The sequence below is a fragment of the Centruroides vittatus genome, unplaced genomic scaffold, assembly GCF_030686945.1.
Source record: "Centruroides vittatus isolate TY-2023 unplaced genomic scaffold, ASM3068694v2 scaffold_384, whole genome shotgun sequence".
Taxonomy (NCBI): Eukaryota; Metazoa; Arthropoda; class Arachnida; order Scorpiones; family Buthidae; genus Centruroides; species Centruroides vittatus.
The window spans coordinates 316,066-336,146 of record NW_027122705.1 but is presented as its reverse complement, the minus strand read 5'-3'; the positions used below and the strand labels follow the sequence as shown (position 1 = coordinate 336,146).

At 27.6% G+C, this 20,081-nt stretch overlaps 1 protein-coding gene across 3 annotated transcripts in view; it reads left to right on the top strand.

Moving 5' to 3' along the window:
* The window catches only part of LOC136988684 (poly [ADP-ribose] polymerase tankyrase-like), an 88,167-nt gene that overhangs the window by 22,419 nt on the left and 45,667 nt on the right, over positions 1 to 20,081 (top strand). For 2 of the 3 annotated variants that reach the window (XM_067286610.1, XM_067286608.1), the window contains exons 3-9: positions 5,652 to 5,816; positions 12,137 to 12,343; positions 13,575 to 13,658; positions 15,648 to 15,771; positions 17,135 to 17,252; positions 18,824 to 18,978; positions 19,683 to 19,767. In XM_067286610.1, the coding sequence (XP_067142711.1) occupies positions 5,652 to 5,816; positions 12,137 to 12,343; positions 13,575 to 13,658; positions 15,648 to 15,771; positions 17,135 to 17,252; positions 18,824 to 18,978; positions 19,683 to 19,767 (938 nt within the window). The remainder of the gene's footprint in view (positions 1 to 5,651; positions 5,817 to 12,136; positions 12,344 to 13,574; positions 13,659 to 15,647; positions 15,772 to 17,134; positions 17,253 to 18,823; positions 18,979 to 19,682; positions 19,768 to 20,081) is intronic. The other variant, XM_067286609.1, reaches the window with a different exon arrangement.

Sequence of the window (20,081 nt, the reverse complement as noted above, 5' to 3'; positions counted from 1 at the left end):
TCAAATGAGTTGATGTTAGGAAAATTTGATTACTTGTAATTCAAACATTAACAAACATTCACACGTTGCATTAAATGAAAAACAAATTAAATTTATTTTTCATTTAATCATTACTACAGATAGTTATGTTTATTTTGATAATATACTAGTTTATTCTGTACAGTTTATCATAGAAGAATAAAATATTCAGGAAGATAAATATAGCTGATCAATAAACACATTCCAAAGAAAGTTATTGACATGACCAATAAAAAATGAGTATTGTTTGAGAAGCATAGAAATGCTATGACTAACCCTTAGATTTTTATGTTGTAAAAACTGCAAACTATGTATGTTTTTATGTTAAGTAAATAAAATAATATTTAGTCTTAACAGTTGAAATGCATTCTATTTCACAAAAGTTTAAATACTAAAATATTTTTATTAAAGTTTCATTTATTAATTAACATCATTTCTGTAAAGAGTTTTGTAGGCATAGTTTGCTACAAAATACTTTGCCAGATTTTCTGTTAGAAAAAACTAAATCTGCTGTCTGAAAGCAAATTCAGAGAAAGAACTTCATGTATCACAGAGCAGAACTTCATATCTGCTATTTCCATGGATTTTAGACCAATTTTGTGACCAATGAATTCGATGTAAATAATTTTACCAATGTCTTGAAGCATTTTTAAGTCCCAGATTCTTGTGAAGAACTTTGTTTTTAAGTTAGCTGTACTTCTCCAGTAAATTTTTACATTTTGCTCACAACCTCAGAAACTTCTTCCAGCCATTCTTGTTACCTTTATGTCAAAATGTTTCTAGTTTCTGTACAACTTTTAGAATATATGAAAAATGGGCTGCTATGTACGCAAGTCATTTGAAATATTACTAACAGAAAACATTTTTTGTGCAACTGGAATACAGCATTTTCTGGATCCATCTCAAGAGCTGTCTGTCATTTATTTGAAATTCTAAATTTTTTTTAAGTTACTTAATAAAATTAACATAGAATATACAATTATTAAAATGCATTTTTATAAATACAGTACCCGTTTAACATTCTTGAAATTATTGGTATAGAATAAAACACTCTAATAACATACCACACCTAATTATGACTGTAAAGATGCCAACTGCTACAGATATTCCATAGTTTTTATAGAAGTTGTGCTTTAGTTATGGACTTACGTAGCACTGTAAACTGCAGAATAATCTTTTATACTCTTGAATAAACAAGCTAATGTAAAATGCAGTAGCAGGATGTGTCAGTAGTTAACACTTTGTTTACATAGAACTGTTTGTATGTCAACTCTCAAACTAATCAGCATGTTCTCATCAGTGATGTGAAGTGTGCAGTCAGTTGCTGTTTCCAGTTTGAAGTGGCTAAGGATCTAAAAATTGTTCCAGTGCACGAACCAAGTTGCATGGTTGCACTAAAAGCTGTTGAAAAAATCCTTGCTCACATCTAAAATTGACAAATTTTCTCCTTATGTCAGGATCAGGCACACAGGAAAAATCCAAGCAAAAGGCTCTTGTAGTGTATGCATGACAGAAAAAACGGCAGATTTCATCAGTTGTGAAAATTTTATTTTATTGAATGAGAAATATCTGTTTAGATTTATTTCAAAAATCTATTCATAAAATAATTTGTTAACAAATGTTCAAAATTTTAAGAACCTTACAATAAAGTGGACTATTTTTCTATTTATGTGTTTAATTACTTAATATAATTTGTTTTAAATGATAATTGGAAAACATTAAAACTTATTTTAGAATAAAATTAAGATAGTTTACAAATACTTTAAACATGTAGTGAGGATGTCATATTGGAAGTGGGGTGGTTGGGGAATTGCTCTCCAACCATGACATATAATCCTGTGATACTACTGATGACTTTCTTTTACTTTTTCTGCTATTATACATAACAGAGGAAAGTATGGTGATTAGTCAAAAAATGACCCCCAAAGGGTTTTACATTTTGGACACCTTAAAACATCAAGAAATGAAAAAAATTCAGGGGGGTTTCTCTCTGTATGGATGTTGGGTGTGTGTGGGGGGTACAATTTTGTTTGCCCTCTTTGATTCTTAATAACTCCTGTGCTTTTGGTTGAAAATTTCTGAAATTTTGTAGGGATCTGAGTGTAGTAGGGGGATTGATGCTATTAAATTTTGGTGATTAAAGATTGAGGGGATGGGGAGATAAAGGGGGTCTTGTATATCTCCAACAGGATCAGACTTAACTATGATTTTACTCATTATTGACATTTACAATTTTTTATAAAATTCATCTCTAGTCTTAAAATTAAGCTGTTTTCCATTATATAATAAAAATATAAAAAGCTTTTTTAATAAAATATTATAACAGATGGTGCCACCAAATGTTGCTGGAAAAGATAAACAACTTGTTGCTGGATTTTTTAGGTTGGCATTTTTGTCACTGATTGAGGTAGAAAGGAAATGTTCAGATATTTCTGCTAAAATTTTATTCATTGAAGTGCTTTTACAAAAGAAACATTTTTAACCAATGGAAATTTAACTCTACTCTTTTAAATAATGCAATTAATTTTTTTTTGAATGTGGCTTGTATTTCTTCAGCAAGTCTGCCTAAGTCATTGAACAGATCTACTCCTAAAATTTATAAAATTTTGGAAAAGTTATCACCAATACCTTCTAAACATTGATCAGGAAGGCTGAAAATCATATCTCAAAATGATGATAATTGAATTGTGCATCTTGCATCACAAGAAGATAAATCAGTTCATCTAATTTTGTATGAAAGTGGATTAAAAATATCAAAAAGCACTGTTCAACAAAGAATTTTTGCAGCTGCACATATAAAATTTGATGCCTCGATGAAAAAATCATCACTAACAAAATGACACAAATTGGTGAGAATGCAGCAGGCTAAAGATCACATGCTATGGAATGATCAATGGCTCTCAATCCTTTACAGTGATAAAAAGAATTTATATGGCCTAATTATTAGCATGATTGATATTACGAAGGAAGAGTGCAGCTTTCCAGCATGCAAAAGAGTGGTGGTTCTGTTATGTTGTGATGCTGCTTTAGATTTAATGGTTTATCAAGTTTAGTGATTTTAACTGATGGACAGACATCTAAAAGTTATAATGAAGTCCTAAAAAATAATTTATTACCAATTGGAGAAGAACTTCGAGGATCCAATTGGAGTTTCAAACAGAACAATTTTAGTATTTGTTGTTCGTGCTCAACAACTAAGTGACTCAACATAGTATTGAAGTTATGAAGTGGCCAGCAAGAAGCCAAGACATTAATCTTATTGAGAACTTGTGGGGCATTCTTGCTCAAAAAATTATGCTACTAACAGGCATTTTACAACGGTTTCAGAGCTTAAACAAGAAATCATCAAGTGCTAGTTTCAAATGGATCCAGAAATCTTACACAATTTAATTAAATTGATGTCTAATTGCATTTTTGAAGTCATTAAACATAATGGCAGTTCTAATTTATTTAAAAACAATTTTCATCAATTTATGTTATTAACTATTCCTCAAAGTTTAAACTTATCTATATTTTTAAGACATCACAAAATAAGTATTTTGTGTTTAACACTTTACGTAACTGTCAAATATTGTAAAAACAATTATATAACATTGTACCATGCTGTAAATAAACAATAATTACCACTTGCATTGTTAAGAAATATTTAATATTAAAAAGAAAATGAAAACATATAGTATTCGCCTATTCCCACTCAGACTCTTTTAAATTGTAAAAGAAACACACCTTACCTCTGAGAACGTTCAATTTAATCATAAAAACAAACGTTTTCAACCCATTCAATGGGCCATCATCAGGTTAATGACATTCGAATACCATTACCGAAAACATATAGATTATCTATATTTTCAGAACACACTGTGTTTATGATGTGTTCATGAAAGACTTTGCCTGAAAAGAAAGATTCGGAGAAAAATTATTCATAACGGATAATGTGTATGTCATATTGAAATGCTATTTTTTAAATTTGTGTTTGATTGTTACACATACCATGTTAAAACAATAAAACATACATTAATATAATGTGTAATTGTATAAAAATGCAAGGATTAGTTATGACAAATTATTGTCACATATTCTTATAAGAATTCAAAAGTTATCTGAAAAAGTTGTAACAAAAAGTAAAAACTGCATAATCTATCAATATTTTGATTGAAGTTTGACTGGAGTTGTTTCAAGATTATATCTTTATAGAAAAATAGCAGTATTAATAAAATTTTCTTTTTATATATGCTATTTTTAATACCACTAAAAACTTTCATAATAAATTATTATTTAAAAAGAAAAGTCATTTAAGAAATTTTGAAAGATTTTACTGTTTAATTGTGTAATTTAAATATGTTGTATGAAGATACCTTTATTATTAATTAAAAAAGCAAGTGAAATCTGTTATTGTTTATTTGGTTTTATTAAATTTAAGTAAGTTGGAATACTCTTAAAAACAAATGAAAAAGAAGATAACACTCTTGAACATAAGCTTAGGTGAAATTAAAAACAAATACAACAGTATAATTGGTTAGAAAACAGCTATTTTTTAACTAGTTGTATTGCTGTTTATAACAGCTGAAAACATTAACTTGGTTGCATTAAAGTGTTTATTTGCTGATGGAAAAGGTTGAGTGATAACTCAATCAGTTGGTGGGTTTTTCCTGTAAGTTGGAATTTATATAAACAACCAAGCCTGAACATTATCATAAACAAATTACTAAATATCAGATTATTTTAGATTATATTTGGCTAACTATTCATTATTGAACAAAGTAATTATATCTAAAATTAATCTGTATGATTATATATCTTGATTTAATTAGTCTGCAAGGAAAGATTGGATGGAAGTTTCTGTAGCATAGCTGGTATTGCATTTGTGCTTAGTAAGCAGAATTTCTAGGTAATGAATGACTTATACTGGGTGAATATATACTATCAGACCTTAAAGTTCTAGCAATGTTAGTGTTCCTTAAAATTATTTTAGTGAAACTGTAAGGTGTGATGGTATATATACAGAATTTGCAGGTTTGGATTTACTCTGGATCAGTCTTTTTTTTTTGGAATATTTTCTGTTATTAAATTTAATTACAAAATTAATGAAATTATTAATATTGGTGTATGATGATAGCCTTACCACCTACCATTAGACCAAATTAGTTTGTTTTGATAATTAATATTTAGCCAAAATATAACCTGAAATAATCTGGCATTTACTGAAGATTGTGTTGAGTATATAAACTTTATATGTTGATGGATTGAAAATGGATGGTACTGCTTATTTCATTTAGTTGTGGTACAGTTAAAAATCCATCATACTTCACTGAAAATAATTTTAAAAATACATAAATATATCATAACTTACATTAATTGACAGCAAAAGACTTTTATAAGAATTTTGTTTTTTTAATATTAGACCAAAAATTTTAGACCCAAATATCTCTCACTGTTTTAAAGGTGTTGTTTCTTTGAACCTTAATTTTAACAGTATTATAGATGGTTATTCTTTACAAACTTGATTTTTGCTATTTATATCTTATAATATTTTAAATTTACTATTATTCTTCTAAAATCTTCAAAGTGAATAGAATACAATGAGAGTTTTATTATTTTATAGTAATATTGTTAACTTTTATATATTCATTTAGATTTTGAATGCGTGTTAACAAATTTACGAATGAGAAGAGCCGACAAAAATAAATATCATTTACCAAATGACGAATGGAAGCGCACAATGAACATATTACAAAGGGCATTAAATGTTGAAAATGGAATGGACATACCAGATCCTCATCAAGTCACTATGGATGGAGGTATTTAATTTCAATTTAGTTTAAATTATTTGTTAAACCGTTAAATTTATTTTATGTTAAAAATAATGAACAATACTTAATTTTTAACAATGTTGAATGCTCTAGAAGGTTGTTGGCAAAATTTCAAATAATTCTTCTTATTAAAAACAGAATTAAATTAAAGGAAGGAAAACTCACTGAGTATGGTTTTAATTGTTTTTTATATTGCTAGCACTTTCAACAAACTTAGTGAGTTTTCCTTCCTTTAGTGAATCTGATTATTTTCAATTGTTTGAATTATTCTCATTAATGACTATATAATATAGAGGACTGGATTGAAGATTAATATATTTAACATTAAGTATAGCTGCTTTTTATAAAACTTTGTATCTCGCAGCATTTTTTGTTTCTTCTCTAGTGTTTAAGTGTCTAGCAGATAAAACAACTGACAAACCTTTAGTAAGAAAGAATATTGTCAGATACAGTAAAACTTGTGTATGGCTACCACACATGGTTCTTTTCAAAAGGTGGTCTTTTAGACAGGTGGTCATCCAAAACAGGTGGTGCTGTAATACTGTACAGTAGAGCATCGATTATCCAAATTAATTGGGGACTGGGGTTGGTTGGATAACTGAAAAGTCGGATAACCGAAAGGTATGAAAAAATACATTATTAGTATTGTGTATTAGGCCTGGTTTAAATACTAGCCTCCCTTTCATGGTCGAGCCAGTGCTGCCAGCTAAAACATGCAAAAATTTAACAAAAATAATATTAAAGTAGCCAAGACATAACCAAATATTGTAGCGCCACATCACTAGCGAATGTTTGAATTTGCCGACTAGAATGCAGTCGGTTAATTGGGGGTCGGATAATCGATGCTCTACTGTATTTACACACATATTTTGTGCACTTTTTAGCCATTTCTACTAAGCAAAACTTGAGGTGGGCAAAAATAAGTGAATTTTTTTGAATGATAGATCTATATTGGTACTGTATTTAACTCTTATCATATAACTCAGTTAACAGGAGTTGTCGTGATTTTATAAGACAGATTTAATACCAGTATTTTAAAGATTAATACAGTATTCACATTTTCTCAATTATAATGCATGCTTTCTTTTTTGCAACTTAATTAATTCAACTTTGTTCTCTTTGTTCGGTCCTCAGTTACATGTACAGTACATTATCAATATAGAAGTGTGTCATATTTCTGCACCACTTCAGTTTTAGTTTTCGTTAGTTTCCATGCCAGAAATATTTGCCCATTTTGACAGGTGCCCATCGAATGCAGGTGGTTCCCTAAGCATTTTTTACTGCATAAGATTTATAAAAATAGCTTACACTTAAAATTAAATATATTTCTCTCATTATGTTGCTATGGTTTGACAAAATAAGTTTTAGAGGAATAAATCAATTGAATAAAGACTACATTAAAAAAAATGTTTTGTGATGATTGATCAAAAATTTAAGTTTGCAATGTATAATTGTTAAAACTTGAAGCTTCAAATTTTATCATATAATAGTATAGTAAAATATTCCTAAATGGGGGAAAAACATTGGAACTTAGAGAATGTCACCCATTTTCTATTTTAAATTTTATTATAAACCAGAAACCTGTCAAAGGTGGAAATGGAAGAGGTTTTTAGTATGAAGAATATAACTTAATGTGAATTAAGTGGAAAATTCAGGTTCTTCTTATGGACAAATAAGTAAAGTCACCACTGTGTATAACTCTGCAAGCTAATATTTTGAGAAAAATTTCAAACTTTGTCAGAAATGCAGGTCATGCAATGAAGGACACATAAGGACAACTCTATTAATATTAATCCTTGTTAGAACTAACTAGGGGTAGAATTGAATACTAGTGAGATCTGAGAACTTCCAAAAATCTAACAAGTTTCCAAAAACTGAGTTTTCATGAACAAAAAATAAATGTAATTCATTGAAAACAATGAGAATAAGGTTATACAATGCTGCCAATTTGCCTTTTATGAAATAGTAACTAACTACTACCAAATATTTGAAAACAAGTTGATTAGCATTACTAGTAATTAAATATTGAAGTTAATGATTAATTAGTGTATTAAACTTCATCAAGAAGTCAAATCACAGGGTAACTTGGTTTGTATTACTGTAATGTGAGTAGCATTTCTGATATTATGTACATTGTAAGGATTGCATCCAAGAAGTATTCAGATATCTAGCAGAAGTTTGCTGGAACAGTGAGACCTTCCACTAGATATTGAATGAGATTGAAGCGTTCTCAATTTTTTCATTCAAATACTTCCACTTTTAGTTTGGATCACTTTGAATTAAGTTGGATTAAACCTAGAAATAAAACATTTTTGAAAACATTAACAACTGCAGATTTAAACTATACCAAGTAAATACATAAACTACTACAAAAAAAATTTGGTATGGTGCATTTTTGGTTTAGACAAGTTTTACTGTATAGAAAACTTTAGAAGCATTACATACTAGACCACAAGCAATAAGGAATATGAAAGCATGATTATAAAAGAAAATAGCAATTTTGTGAACATATTATTAGAGATGTAGTGATAATCTTTGATATAAAACAAATATCTCTTTAAAGTTTTGTTCAAATTACATGGCAACAACATAATGTTTCCAACTGCAGATGCTAGAGCATGGTGAGTTGTAAGATGGCAAGAAACACAACAGTGAGAAGGCATTTTCTTTAGTTTCATTTGAGTCAATTTGTCGCATGGTCCAGCAACACTTTTGAACAAAATTTCTAAAAGATCTACCCCATGCTAATTCCATCTGGTGATGGTGTGGGCATTTTAAATCTACAGGATGCCTGTGTGAAGGTAAATCAACAGGTTATTCTTTTGTGTGTGGAGTAATGGTCAAATCCTTATAGGTTAGTTTCGTGCATAGTCCACAAAAGTCATCTCACAGGGCGACACAGTGAAGTTAATATTCTGTGATCAACCACTTGGAAAGAGTTGCACAAATGATTGAAGAACAGCCATACCACATGTATTTGTTGTAAGCATTGATGCCTGATAACTGTATGTACTACTATAGAGTTTTGTACACAATTTCAACATATCATGGAACTGGATGAGTTCTGTAAAAATCTTGTTTTTAGTGATGAAGCCACATTTGTTTCTTTTGAATGGAAAAGTGAATAGATGCACTGTGTGAATCAGGTCAATTGATAATTCCAGGCTAATGTGGAGCACATATGTGCTTATTCAAAGTTTACTGTCCTTTTTTTTATTCTTTGAAGAAGCCATGATGGGATGTACTGTACTTATGTGGACCTGATTTGAAAACGTTCAATGTGACATAGGAGGAAGCTGATGCCTTCACCCAGGATCAAAATTGATGGATGATAATTGCTGCCTGGTATACTACTAAGCATTGGAGGAAGTACTACTACAGTAGAGCATCAATTATCTGAAAACTGATCAACCGAAAGCATTCCAGTCAGCAAATTCAAATTTTAAACGGTGCTGTGGCACTGAAATATTTGGCTATGTCTTGGACTACTCCAATATTATTTTTGTTGGTGTGCATATTTTAGCTGGCAGCACTGGCGCGATACTGAGATAAAATAACTCGTTGTTGTCAAACGCATTTAACTCGTTTGTAAAGTCAAACAAGTTAAACGTGTTAATAATGAATCAATCAAAAAGTAGTAGTCTCTCTCAGTGCGCATGCTCCGTGGCGATAACATTTCAAACAAAACCCTAACTCTAACAAAGTTCACAAAGGAAAGAGTTAGTTTACTTTGTTAAGAAAATGGCACCCGATGATATCGATGTTTGTAAATCTACTCAAGTGTTTAAATTGTGAATTAAAAGGTGAAATGATAGAAATAGCTGTCCACCCAAAGCAATCTAAGAAAAATATTTCAGATAAGGCTGCACTAGCAACATTTATATTTTCAATTTTAGAAACAGCCATTTAGTTATAAGTGAATTGGTCAAAAAGTCTAATGAAATAAGAATAATGATGATATCATTCACGTTTGACTCATTCAACTTTACAAGCGTACCCTATTTCATTGATCAGAATGTTTTTATACTAGATTAACTTCCAAAATATAAATTTTTTTGTTTTTTATTTTTTAATATATTTATTTTGTTTGTGCAAAATAAAGAAATAATTTTTAACAATACAATAGCCATGATTATTATTTGAAAAAAATTTTTGTTGTGCTTAACATTGACGAAAATTCAGTGCGAAGCGACATGCAACAGAGAAAAATTTCAACATGGGATAGGTTAATATATTTTTTTGTACATGATCAGTTATCTGAAAAATCAGTTATTCGAACAACCCCAGTCCCAAATTGTTTTGGATAATTGATATTCTACTGTACTAATACTTATTTGTGATAAGATGATAAACGAAATTAGAAAATTTAATTGATATAACAAAGTAATCCTGGTGAGTAGCAATTTTTGACTACTGGCATGTGGCCTATGTTATACTACTGTAGTAGCTATTTATATGTATGGTTGGCAGATGGCATGGATTTCAGTTGTATGGTAATTTCCACATGTAGTACACATGACACAGAAAGAAGACAAAACTGAAATTTTTAGCTTATCAGTTCTGTTGTCCATATTTAACTGGCTCATTATTGGTGAACATTTTAAACTGTTTTACATATTTCTGCAGAAGCATAGCCTACAATAAAAGGTTGTCTCTGTGAAGAAACATTGTTATTGTTTTCTGATGTTTGGACATGGCAGAAAGATGATGACTTAATTTCTTAAATTTTTTTAGTAATACTGTATATTATATATATAGGTATTTATTTATTCATTCTAATGAAACTCTAATAAAATGTATATTATGCCACTTTTCATTGCTAATTAACTTTATTTAAATAATGTTAAAAACAAAATGCTTGAAATTTAATTACGATGGCTGTTCAGAAAGTTTGTGGCCTTGCCTATATGCGGCGCTGTAATCAATTTAATTTTTGGAGGGAATAATTCAGCCATCTTTGCTAACGATATGGTACCAATTTCTGCTTGATTTGTCATAAAGTTCTGCCACAACAGCTTAGCAGATAGTCAGTGTGCACATGTTTTGTCAAAAATGGAGAAGACAGAGACTCATGCGGTCATAAAATACCTGACGAAAAAAAGGTTAACCCCATCTCAAATCAAAGCTGACATGGATAAGTTTTAGGAGAGTCTGCTCCTTCGTACACTACTGTGAAAAAATGGACAGTCCTTTTTAAATCTGGCAGAGAGAGCGTGGAAGATGACTCTCGTAGCGGACGGCCGTCAACTGCTGTCACTGAAGAAAATATTGACAAAGTTCACGATTTGGTGTTAGCAGATCGCCGTTTGAAAACGTGTGAGATAGCTGAGACAACAGGCATCTCTGTTGACTCTGTTGCACCACATCCTAACCGAAAATTTGGGTATGATGAAGGTCTCAGTAAGGTGGGTCCGCATCTGCTGACCGCCAAGCAAAAACGTATTCGCACTTTAATGTCAAAGGAGTGTTTGGACTTCTATCAGAAAAACCCACAGGATTTCTTGTGTCGGTTTGTGACTACTAATGAAATGTGGATCCACTACTACACTCCTGAAACAAAAGAACAGTCGAAACAATGGAAAACATTACAGTTCGCCACCACCAAAGAAGGCAAAGACAGTTCCATCAGCGGGGAAAGTGATAGCCTCGGTTTTTTGGGATGCTAAAGGAATCGTCTTTATTGACTACCTAGAAAGAAGAAAGACCATCAATGCTGTCTATTACTGTGAACTTTTGGAAAAACTGAAGAAAGAAATCAAAGAAAAGAAGCCACACTTGAAGAAGAAAAAGGTTCTGTTCCACCACGCTAATGCACCTGCACATTTCACCAGAATCACTGAACAAAAGATAAATGAAATTTGCTTCCAATTAGTTCCACATCCACCATACAAACCCGATTTGTCCCCTAGTGACTTCCACCTTTTTCCAGACCTAAAAAAATTCTTGGCTGGAAAGAGATTCCACTCAAATGATGAAGTCATCTCTGAAGTGAATGAGTATTTTGCACACCTTGACAAATCAACCTAGTGTGATGGCATAAAAAAGCTAGAACATCGTTGGAATAAGTGCATTGCTAACAAGGAGACTACATTAAAAAATAAAAAAGTTTTAACATTATTTTGTTTGTTGTTCTATTTGATACTGTGAACTTTTCGAACAGCCCTCGTAAAAATTAAAATCCAAAATTATAAACTCAGAAATGTCAATTAAGTATATTATTATAAAATTATGTTATAATTCTTTAACTTAACTTTTTCAGAAATGCACATATTTAACAATTAATTTCAATTTTAATTACATTTTTTTAGTTGATGTTTCAATTGTGGGTAATGAAGAAGAAGAAGCATTGCTACAGCAACAACAGCATCAACAACAATATCAACAAAATCAACAGCAACAACCCCAAAATAATTTAAAATCGGAAAGTGGAAGTAGAAGCAGTCGACTCAGAGGGCGAGGAAGACCAAAGAAGGGCGGTCTAGGTACAAGAACCAATCTTAGATCTTCTGTTTCAGGTTAAGACCATATTAAATTTATTTATTTTAATTTTTAGAATTTAATTTAAAAACAAAACAAAAAGATTTTTTTTTATTTTTGAGAATAAACTGTTTGAAGCATTTTCTCTTGAGTTTATAAAAAAAAATATTGAGTAAGAAATATTTAATCAAAAATAAGAACAACATATATATTTTCATTCATATAAAAGTGATACCTATTAGTAAATCATAGAAGTGAGAATTCACCTGTATTAAATTTTGAATTTGTTTTTCTTGAAAATGTGATAGTTACAAAAAGCTATTATGGCAAGATGTCTTTATTTATAACATAATTTTATTTTCTGAAATTTTAATATCAAAAACTCTCTTATTACCAGCAGTAAGAACATCAATTGCATAAATTAATTCTTTCATTAATGGTCTTGTTTTAACTAATTGGTTGCAACTTAGAGCTTCTCTTAGAATTACTGGAAAGATTTTATGTATTAACATTTCCTTTCTTTGCTTAAGCATTATCTAATAATTTTTATATTGCATAGATAATAGTGCTTTATCATGATTACTTCAAATATAAAAAAAGTTATGTGAAACTATGCTTTATAGTATGTAGTAGTTTAATGTTTGTTTTTTCTTTTTGTGAAAATCTTTTATCCTTAGACATTTCCTTTTGTAATTAACATAAATAAAGTGATGTACAGAAGAAACACCAAGTTTTGCAATGAATTTGATGTTATTTTTTAAATTTTTCTTTATTATTAAATTTTTTGCTTAAAATCATATTTCATTCATCACAAGAACAGAAATTAGGTGCATAATAATAATACAAATAAATAAAATTTTAAATTATATTTATAAACTAGAAATTTCCCCATCAAGCACGATGGAATATTTTTTGAGAAAGTAAAGATTGAAGAATTGAGAAGAGTAGAGATTTCAAGAAATTCAAGAAGAGTTGCTAATATTTCTACATATTAAGTAGTTTATATTAGCTGTTGTAATGAAAATAGCAACAAAAACAAATTTTCATCCGGATTGGACAAAAACTGCAGAAGTTATAAGCAATCACATGCACAAACAACTGATTTTATATTATTAATTGCTTAAAAATATATAACCACCAATAATAATTGTCAATTTTAATTTCAAAATACCTTGTTTATTTAAGTATTAAAATTCAATAATATAAAATTTTAAGAAATTGACTTATCAAAATGTAGTTTTTTTAAATAAAAACTTCTGTTGTTATTAGGTGTAAAAAAACAAAAAGGAAGTGCATCAAAAGTGAAGCTAGAATCTAGAGAATTAGCAAAAGTGAAACTAAGGACAAAGCAAGGTATAATTTAAAGATTAAATATTTTTATTTTATAATTGATTTATTTAAGTTAAAATTAATATATGAAATGTATCTATTAAAAGTACATTTATAATGCAAATTAAAATGAATTAAGTAAATTTTGATTGATTATTGCTCTATTGTAGTATACTTACTTCTTACTTAAGAAATCTTCAGCAACATTTCTAAATTATCTTCAAACACCAAATGGTTATTCAAATGAAATTTGTTAATTTCTATTATAAACATAAATATTTGTGAAATATTTATGGAAATATTTCATGAATATTTCTTCATTTTTAATATTTTACTTAATCTACAAATTTTAGTCTAAAAAAATTTATCTTGAACAAGTTCATTTTAAGTAATTGTATTAATTTTCCTTTGACTTTAAGTCTGAATTGAAAATAGCAAAATTTCATGAACACGAATAATAATTTTTTGTTATACCATTTTATTTTTCATGTGAATACAAAAGTTTAAAATTAGTATAATCATATTTGATGATGATTAGCTAAAATTTTATGATCATAAACCTTTTTTATGCTAATGATTTAACTTATTGATAGACAAATTTATGGTACTCTTATGCTAAGCCATTAAATATTTAATTAAAGAAATATTTTAAAAGCTGGAACTTCTGTATCTTAATAACATGCAAAAAATCTTAAAAGACATTTTCTTGTTGGAAGAGTGTTTAATTTTCACAATAGCAAATGTTTTTGGCCTTCTTTAAATGTCATAGAAGAACAATGTCAAAACATTCTAAGTTTGGACTTCTCAAGTTGTGTTCGGTTTTTCTGTGTAAATCTGACACTGGATTTACACAGAAAGAAGGCTAAAAACTTTTACTATTGTGAAAATTAAAAGATATTTTCAGTGTTGGAAGAGTGTTTATGGTTTGTTATATGTTATTGGATAAATATTTAATTTCTTTATTTTGGAAAATCAGTTTTTCTTTAACATAAATACAATAAATATATAATTGGCTATGCTTGTTTTTATTGCACAGCTTAAATTTAATGTTTATAAAGTAACAACTTCTTTTCTGCATTCTTCTTTATATTTTACACAACAGAATTTGAATAATACATGTCAAAGTTAATTTAAATCTGTTTACAGAAAAGTTCTTTACTAATTTTAGTTTGCATTATATTTTCAAATTTTTATCTTCCCAAAGATAAGAAATGGCTTTATTTTGAGGGTTTAAATTCTTTTGGTTCTCTTGAGCACTTTTGAAGAAGAAATTTTATCTTTAGAATAAACAAATATTATACAGAAATAAGAATAAAAACAAGCAAACCAGTTTATCATTAACATAACTGTGAAAAAAAAATTACTGATTAATATAAGACTAATTAACATTTTTTCAAATAACCACTGAATTAAAATTTAAGAGTTTTTGAATGCAGATTGTGAAAAAAATTTACTTATTTTTTGAACAGTCCACACTATTTAAATGCACAAATTTTTATATATGTCACAGGGATATGATAAAAGTATTGTGTCTGATACCAGTTGTAAACTTGTATTTTTGATCTTGAAAAAAAAATAGGATATTTATTTAATCCATTTCAATTTCTGAGAAATAAAGAAATCTTTTTATTTTAAATGTAATATTTTTTTCTTCTGAAGATGATGATTTAACTAATGAAAAAACTTATTTACCATTATATGTGTATTAAAGAAATAGAAATTGTTGACTTTATCAACTTTGTATGTTGTTCAATGCTTTACTGTATATACTACATTTAAAAGACTATTTAATTATCATATTAATTGGTCAAATATTAATTTTGATTTGAAAATGTCAGAATATTTTTATTATGAGCAATTTAAAGAAATTGGCTTAATCAGTATATAGACATAGTCTATGACCAAAATTCATGTATTTTCAAATATTATTTTATCTATAGGAAAGTAATTAAAAAATTTTCACTTACTGTAAAAGCTATGTGATTTATGATTATTTATAATAATTGATTATAGGTATAAAACAGAAAGAACCAGGTGGAAGACAAATGGAATCGTCAAAAAGAATATGTAAAAGTGAAAAACTTACTCCTAATCCTAAAGTGAAAATATTTGAGAAGGATCCCACATTTCAGTCCAAGTAAAAATTTAATTTCTTTGTTATTGATATGTTAATGTATGTAATTTTGGCTAAATATATAATTTGAAATTATTCAGAAACATATTATTTATTATTAAACACTTTCCTTACATTAGTTGACTACATATATAGTATTTAGAAAACATTTTAAAACTGATAGAGCTTAAGGAACTAGAAGTTTATTTGGATTAGAACTTTTTGTGACTAAATCTCATCATTAGATTCAAAATTCTTCAAGTTATGTATCTGATAATGAGGATCTTTGACTTACAAGAAATAAAATGTGTGAATTTGTTTGTCACAAATAAGCAAACCTTAATCGAATGAAATACAACTATACTCACAATAATAAAGTTGTAATGTTCAAGTTAGTATCTTAAGTAATTCAGTGATTGTGATCAACACTAAATATTTCAGTCTTCAAGAATACACATATTAAGCGAAGTACATTAATGAATAAAATGTTATAGAAAGAATCCAGTATGTAATTTTTTTAAATATGATTGTATTAATAGTTTTAATTGCTGTTTAAATAGAGGTGGGTAAATACTATTTGCAAATATTTGAATACTAGAAAGAATTTGAGATCTTGAATATAATATTGATATAAAATAAATTTTAAATACTACGAATAAATACATTTATTATCAAACTACACATGTCTCTGGTTGAATTTATGACAAGAAAAGCTTTTCTTGTCATAAATTTCAACCAGACAACAAGACAAGCTTTTTTCCTAAATTTATTGTAGTTAAGATAACAGTACCTAAAAAAGAAGACACTGTAAAACCCAAAATTTCTTAGAATTTAGTAAATTGTTCTTTTTACTTTGTTTTACTTTATTAATATATTTATATAATGTTGATTATTTAAATAGGTTATAGGCCTGCCAAGAGGCTTTGCCCATTTGTTGAAAAATTTATAGTTATTATTCACAAAGCTGCTGATTTGTGAATAATAATAAAAATTTGTAGATAGTGGCTCAACTCCTACTCTCTTCTCTACTTTTGCTCAACCCTTACTCACTGCTTAATTTGCTAAACCTCCATGAAAGTGGCCCAACCTCTCTTGTTCAAAAATTTAACAAACAGTTCATTGATTCCCAGTGCCATCATTTTTATTTTTTTTGACTGAAAAAAGTGTTACGATTTAAGCTAAATATTTTATATACAGATACAAAAGAGATAAGGTGATTAAGTTTGCTAAGTATTCAGATATTCAAGAAATTCAAATATTTAAGATCAGATTAATATTCTAATTTGAGAAAAATGACATTTGCCCATTTTTACTATTAACACTACTTTAGAAATAATATAAAATATTGAAATGTTGCAATTTGTTAATTAATTTTTAATATTTTTAGCTTGCCAATACCTTTTATATCAACTCTTGCGCATAGCAAACTACTGATACGAGCCATTATCATGAAAGATTTTAACTTATTCAAGTCACTGTTAGAAAATACAGAAGAAGTGTGTTCAGTAAGTTTACTAAAATATTAATGCAAAATATTCTTGGTTTTAATGGAAATAATTAATGTGTAATTGAAACAAGTAAATGTGTTCTTCATTTTTATAATTTACCTAAACAGTTTAAATGATGAAACCTGAACAATAAAATACTATTTCAATTTTTTTTAATATAAATCTTATTTCTGTAATCTACTGATGAGATCATTATAATTCTCTATCTTTTATAACAAAATTTTTTTAGAATTCTTTGTTATTCTCTCAACCTTAAAAATTTACTGTCTGGCTTATTTTTAACTCTGCTTTCATAACTTTAATGATAGTGGTAGAATATATTGTTTGCATCTTTGCCACTTACTATATTCATTTCTTAAGTTTTTAAATATCCAAATTTAATATTTGAAAAATATTTACTACAAATGATTTTAAAGAATTTGTTTTGTTTTTCTTGTGGCTTATTTTTATATTCTAATGCTTATCAAATTGTTTTGTAAGAACTTTGTTTATTTAAATAACAGTTGAGACATACAACACCATTATTTTACTGTCTACAAATCCTTAGTTAATCAGATTATGTTGTTGTATAGTTGGCCAGGATTTAGTTCAGAGTATTAATTTTATGTTACTTCTTTAGTATATGATTTTTTTTTCTCCTTGTTAATATTTAAAAATTGCCAGTTTTCAAAATGTTATTTTATCATGCTATTAGTATATTATACCTATTACAGTTTAATATAAAATGCTTTAATAATTTTATAATATAAAATTAATGTAAAAACCATTACAAATTAATAAGTTTTTATTTCTGTTTTAAAGCATTAATTATTTTTTTATATGCTGCTGTTAAAATGTCATTAAAAACACTGTGTTTCTTTTATTTATATAAATTTAAAGAAAAAGTAAAAACTAAGTTGTTTTTTTTTAAATCATTATTGTAGTGAAGATGAATGCCAAAAGTTTTATATAAATTTTAAAGATTATCTGCAGGCTGTAGCTTCAAACTAATAAATTATATTTTACATAGTGGTATTTGTATTACTTTTTTAAATGTTAGTTTATATTTATATATTTATTTTTATACTTGAACTAATAAATTGCTGAGAAGTTCAAGTTGGAAAAGTTTAAAGGAACTAAGAGTATAGAGTATTTTAAACTATATCAGTTATATCAAATTAAAATGCTGTATCATTTCCACTATATTTAGAGAAGTTATAAATAGCTAAATTTAAGTTCTTATTTATATTGAAAATTAATTATAGTTGGTGATGAAGTGAATATAATGAGTAGAAATGATTTTTATTGTTATTCTATTGAAATATTAAAATTATTTGCTTTAATAAATAGACAAACTGACCTCTGATTAGAAAAGTTTAAATCTTTAACAACAATAACGAAAAATTTAATTTTTTTATTGTTGAAGATGAGTGATTTTAAATTTGTCATCAAAGCATCATCTTTTATTTTATTCTTGATTTTTTTATATATAATGCATAAAAATAGAAATAATGTTTTATTTCAACAGATATTTAATTATTCAATCTATATTTCTTTCTGATGTAATATTATACAAATAATCTATTTAGCTTTCGGTACCAAGAAGTGTCGACGTTCCTTATACTGCTCTGACGTACGCTATTATTAATGATGATCTCAGGGTGATAAAAGCTCTTTTAAATGCAAAAGTGAGAAAATATGCCCCAGTTCCAGATAATCTACTTGAACATATGGATACTGGAGAGTAAGTATTTAAATTATGACCATAAATAACTATTATGATTTATCTGGGATGATAGGGTTACTGGGAATAAAATTTAAAGCTTTTAGTTAGTAACCATGTTTTATCTTGATTGATTTTTTTCAAAATGGTAAAGTTACATAAATAACATTTTTTTAAACAGATGAAATTGATTTTATAGTTTAAATAACCAGACTTTGAAAATCCCAAAACTGTTTTCTCATAGTCCCAGTTATATCCACTGATATATATATAACATATATATCAGATATATATATAAGCTATTAGCACAATATTGGCAGTATGAATGGATAATAATAATTAAACATACCACAAAAATGTTGGAAATAAAAGCATTTTTATTATCTTTATTATTTTGATTTTTACAGTAATAAAGAGCATTTATTTTTAAGATTTTTGTGGATTTTTTTATTATTATTGTTGTACCTTTGTATTGTAGCTTCTGTGCTTATAGCTTATATATCAATTAGACTATTTGATGAGATGGAAATCAAATGTTTGATCATTTACAAATGTCCAATTGACCAAATGTATTACATATCATTGAAAACTGATTATTGGTTCTCAATAATTTTTAATTGGATATTTATTGAGTACTTTACTAATTATCTTAGTAATATATATGAGATTTATGTAAATTACATTTCTTTTAAATTTTTATTTGATTATTTTAAACAATTTTTTAGGTATAATCAAGCAATGCTGGGTTTTTCGATTAGATCCATTTCCATAAGTCGTGGAGGACAAGAAGGGAACAATGCATTTTTAAAAGTTAGTATTTGGAATTGCTATATTAGATGTAATAAAGGTGTAACTTTTTAAAAATAATGAGTTTTAAAACTGTCTTATTATTAAAACTGAAATGCAAATTTTATATTTTTAGTAGAATGAACTTTGATTTAATTACTAATAATTCTTTCTGATAAAGGATCATCTGAAATAAAACATAATACAACATTAATAAAAATTTTATGGTGGATTAATTTGATTATAATTGCATTGATAATAAGAGAATTTTTATTTAAAATTATACATTTAAAAAAATTTCATTGTGTTACAAAATACAGTAATTAGTATACTAATAT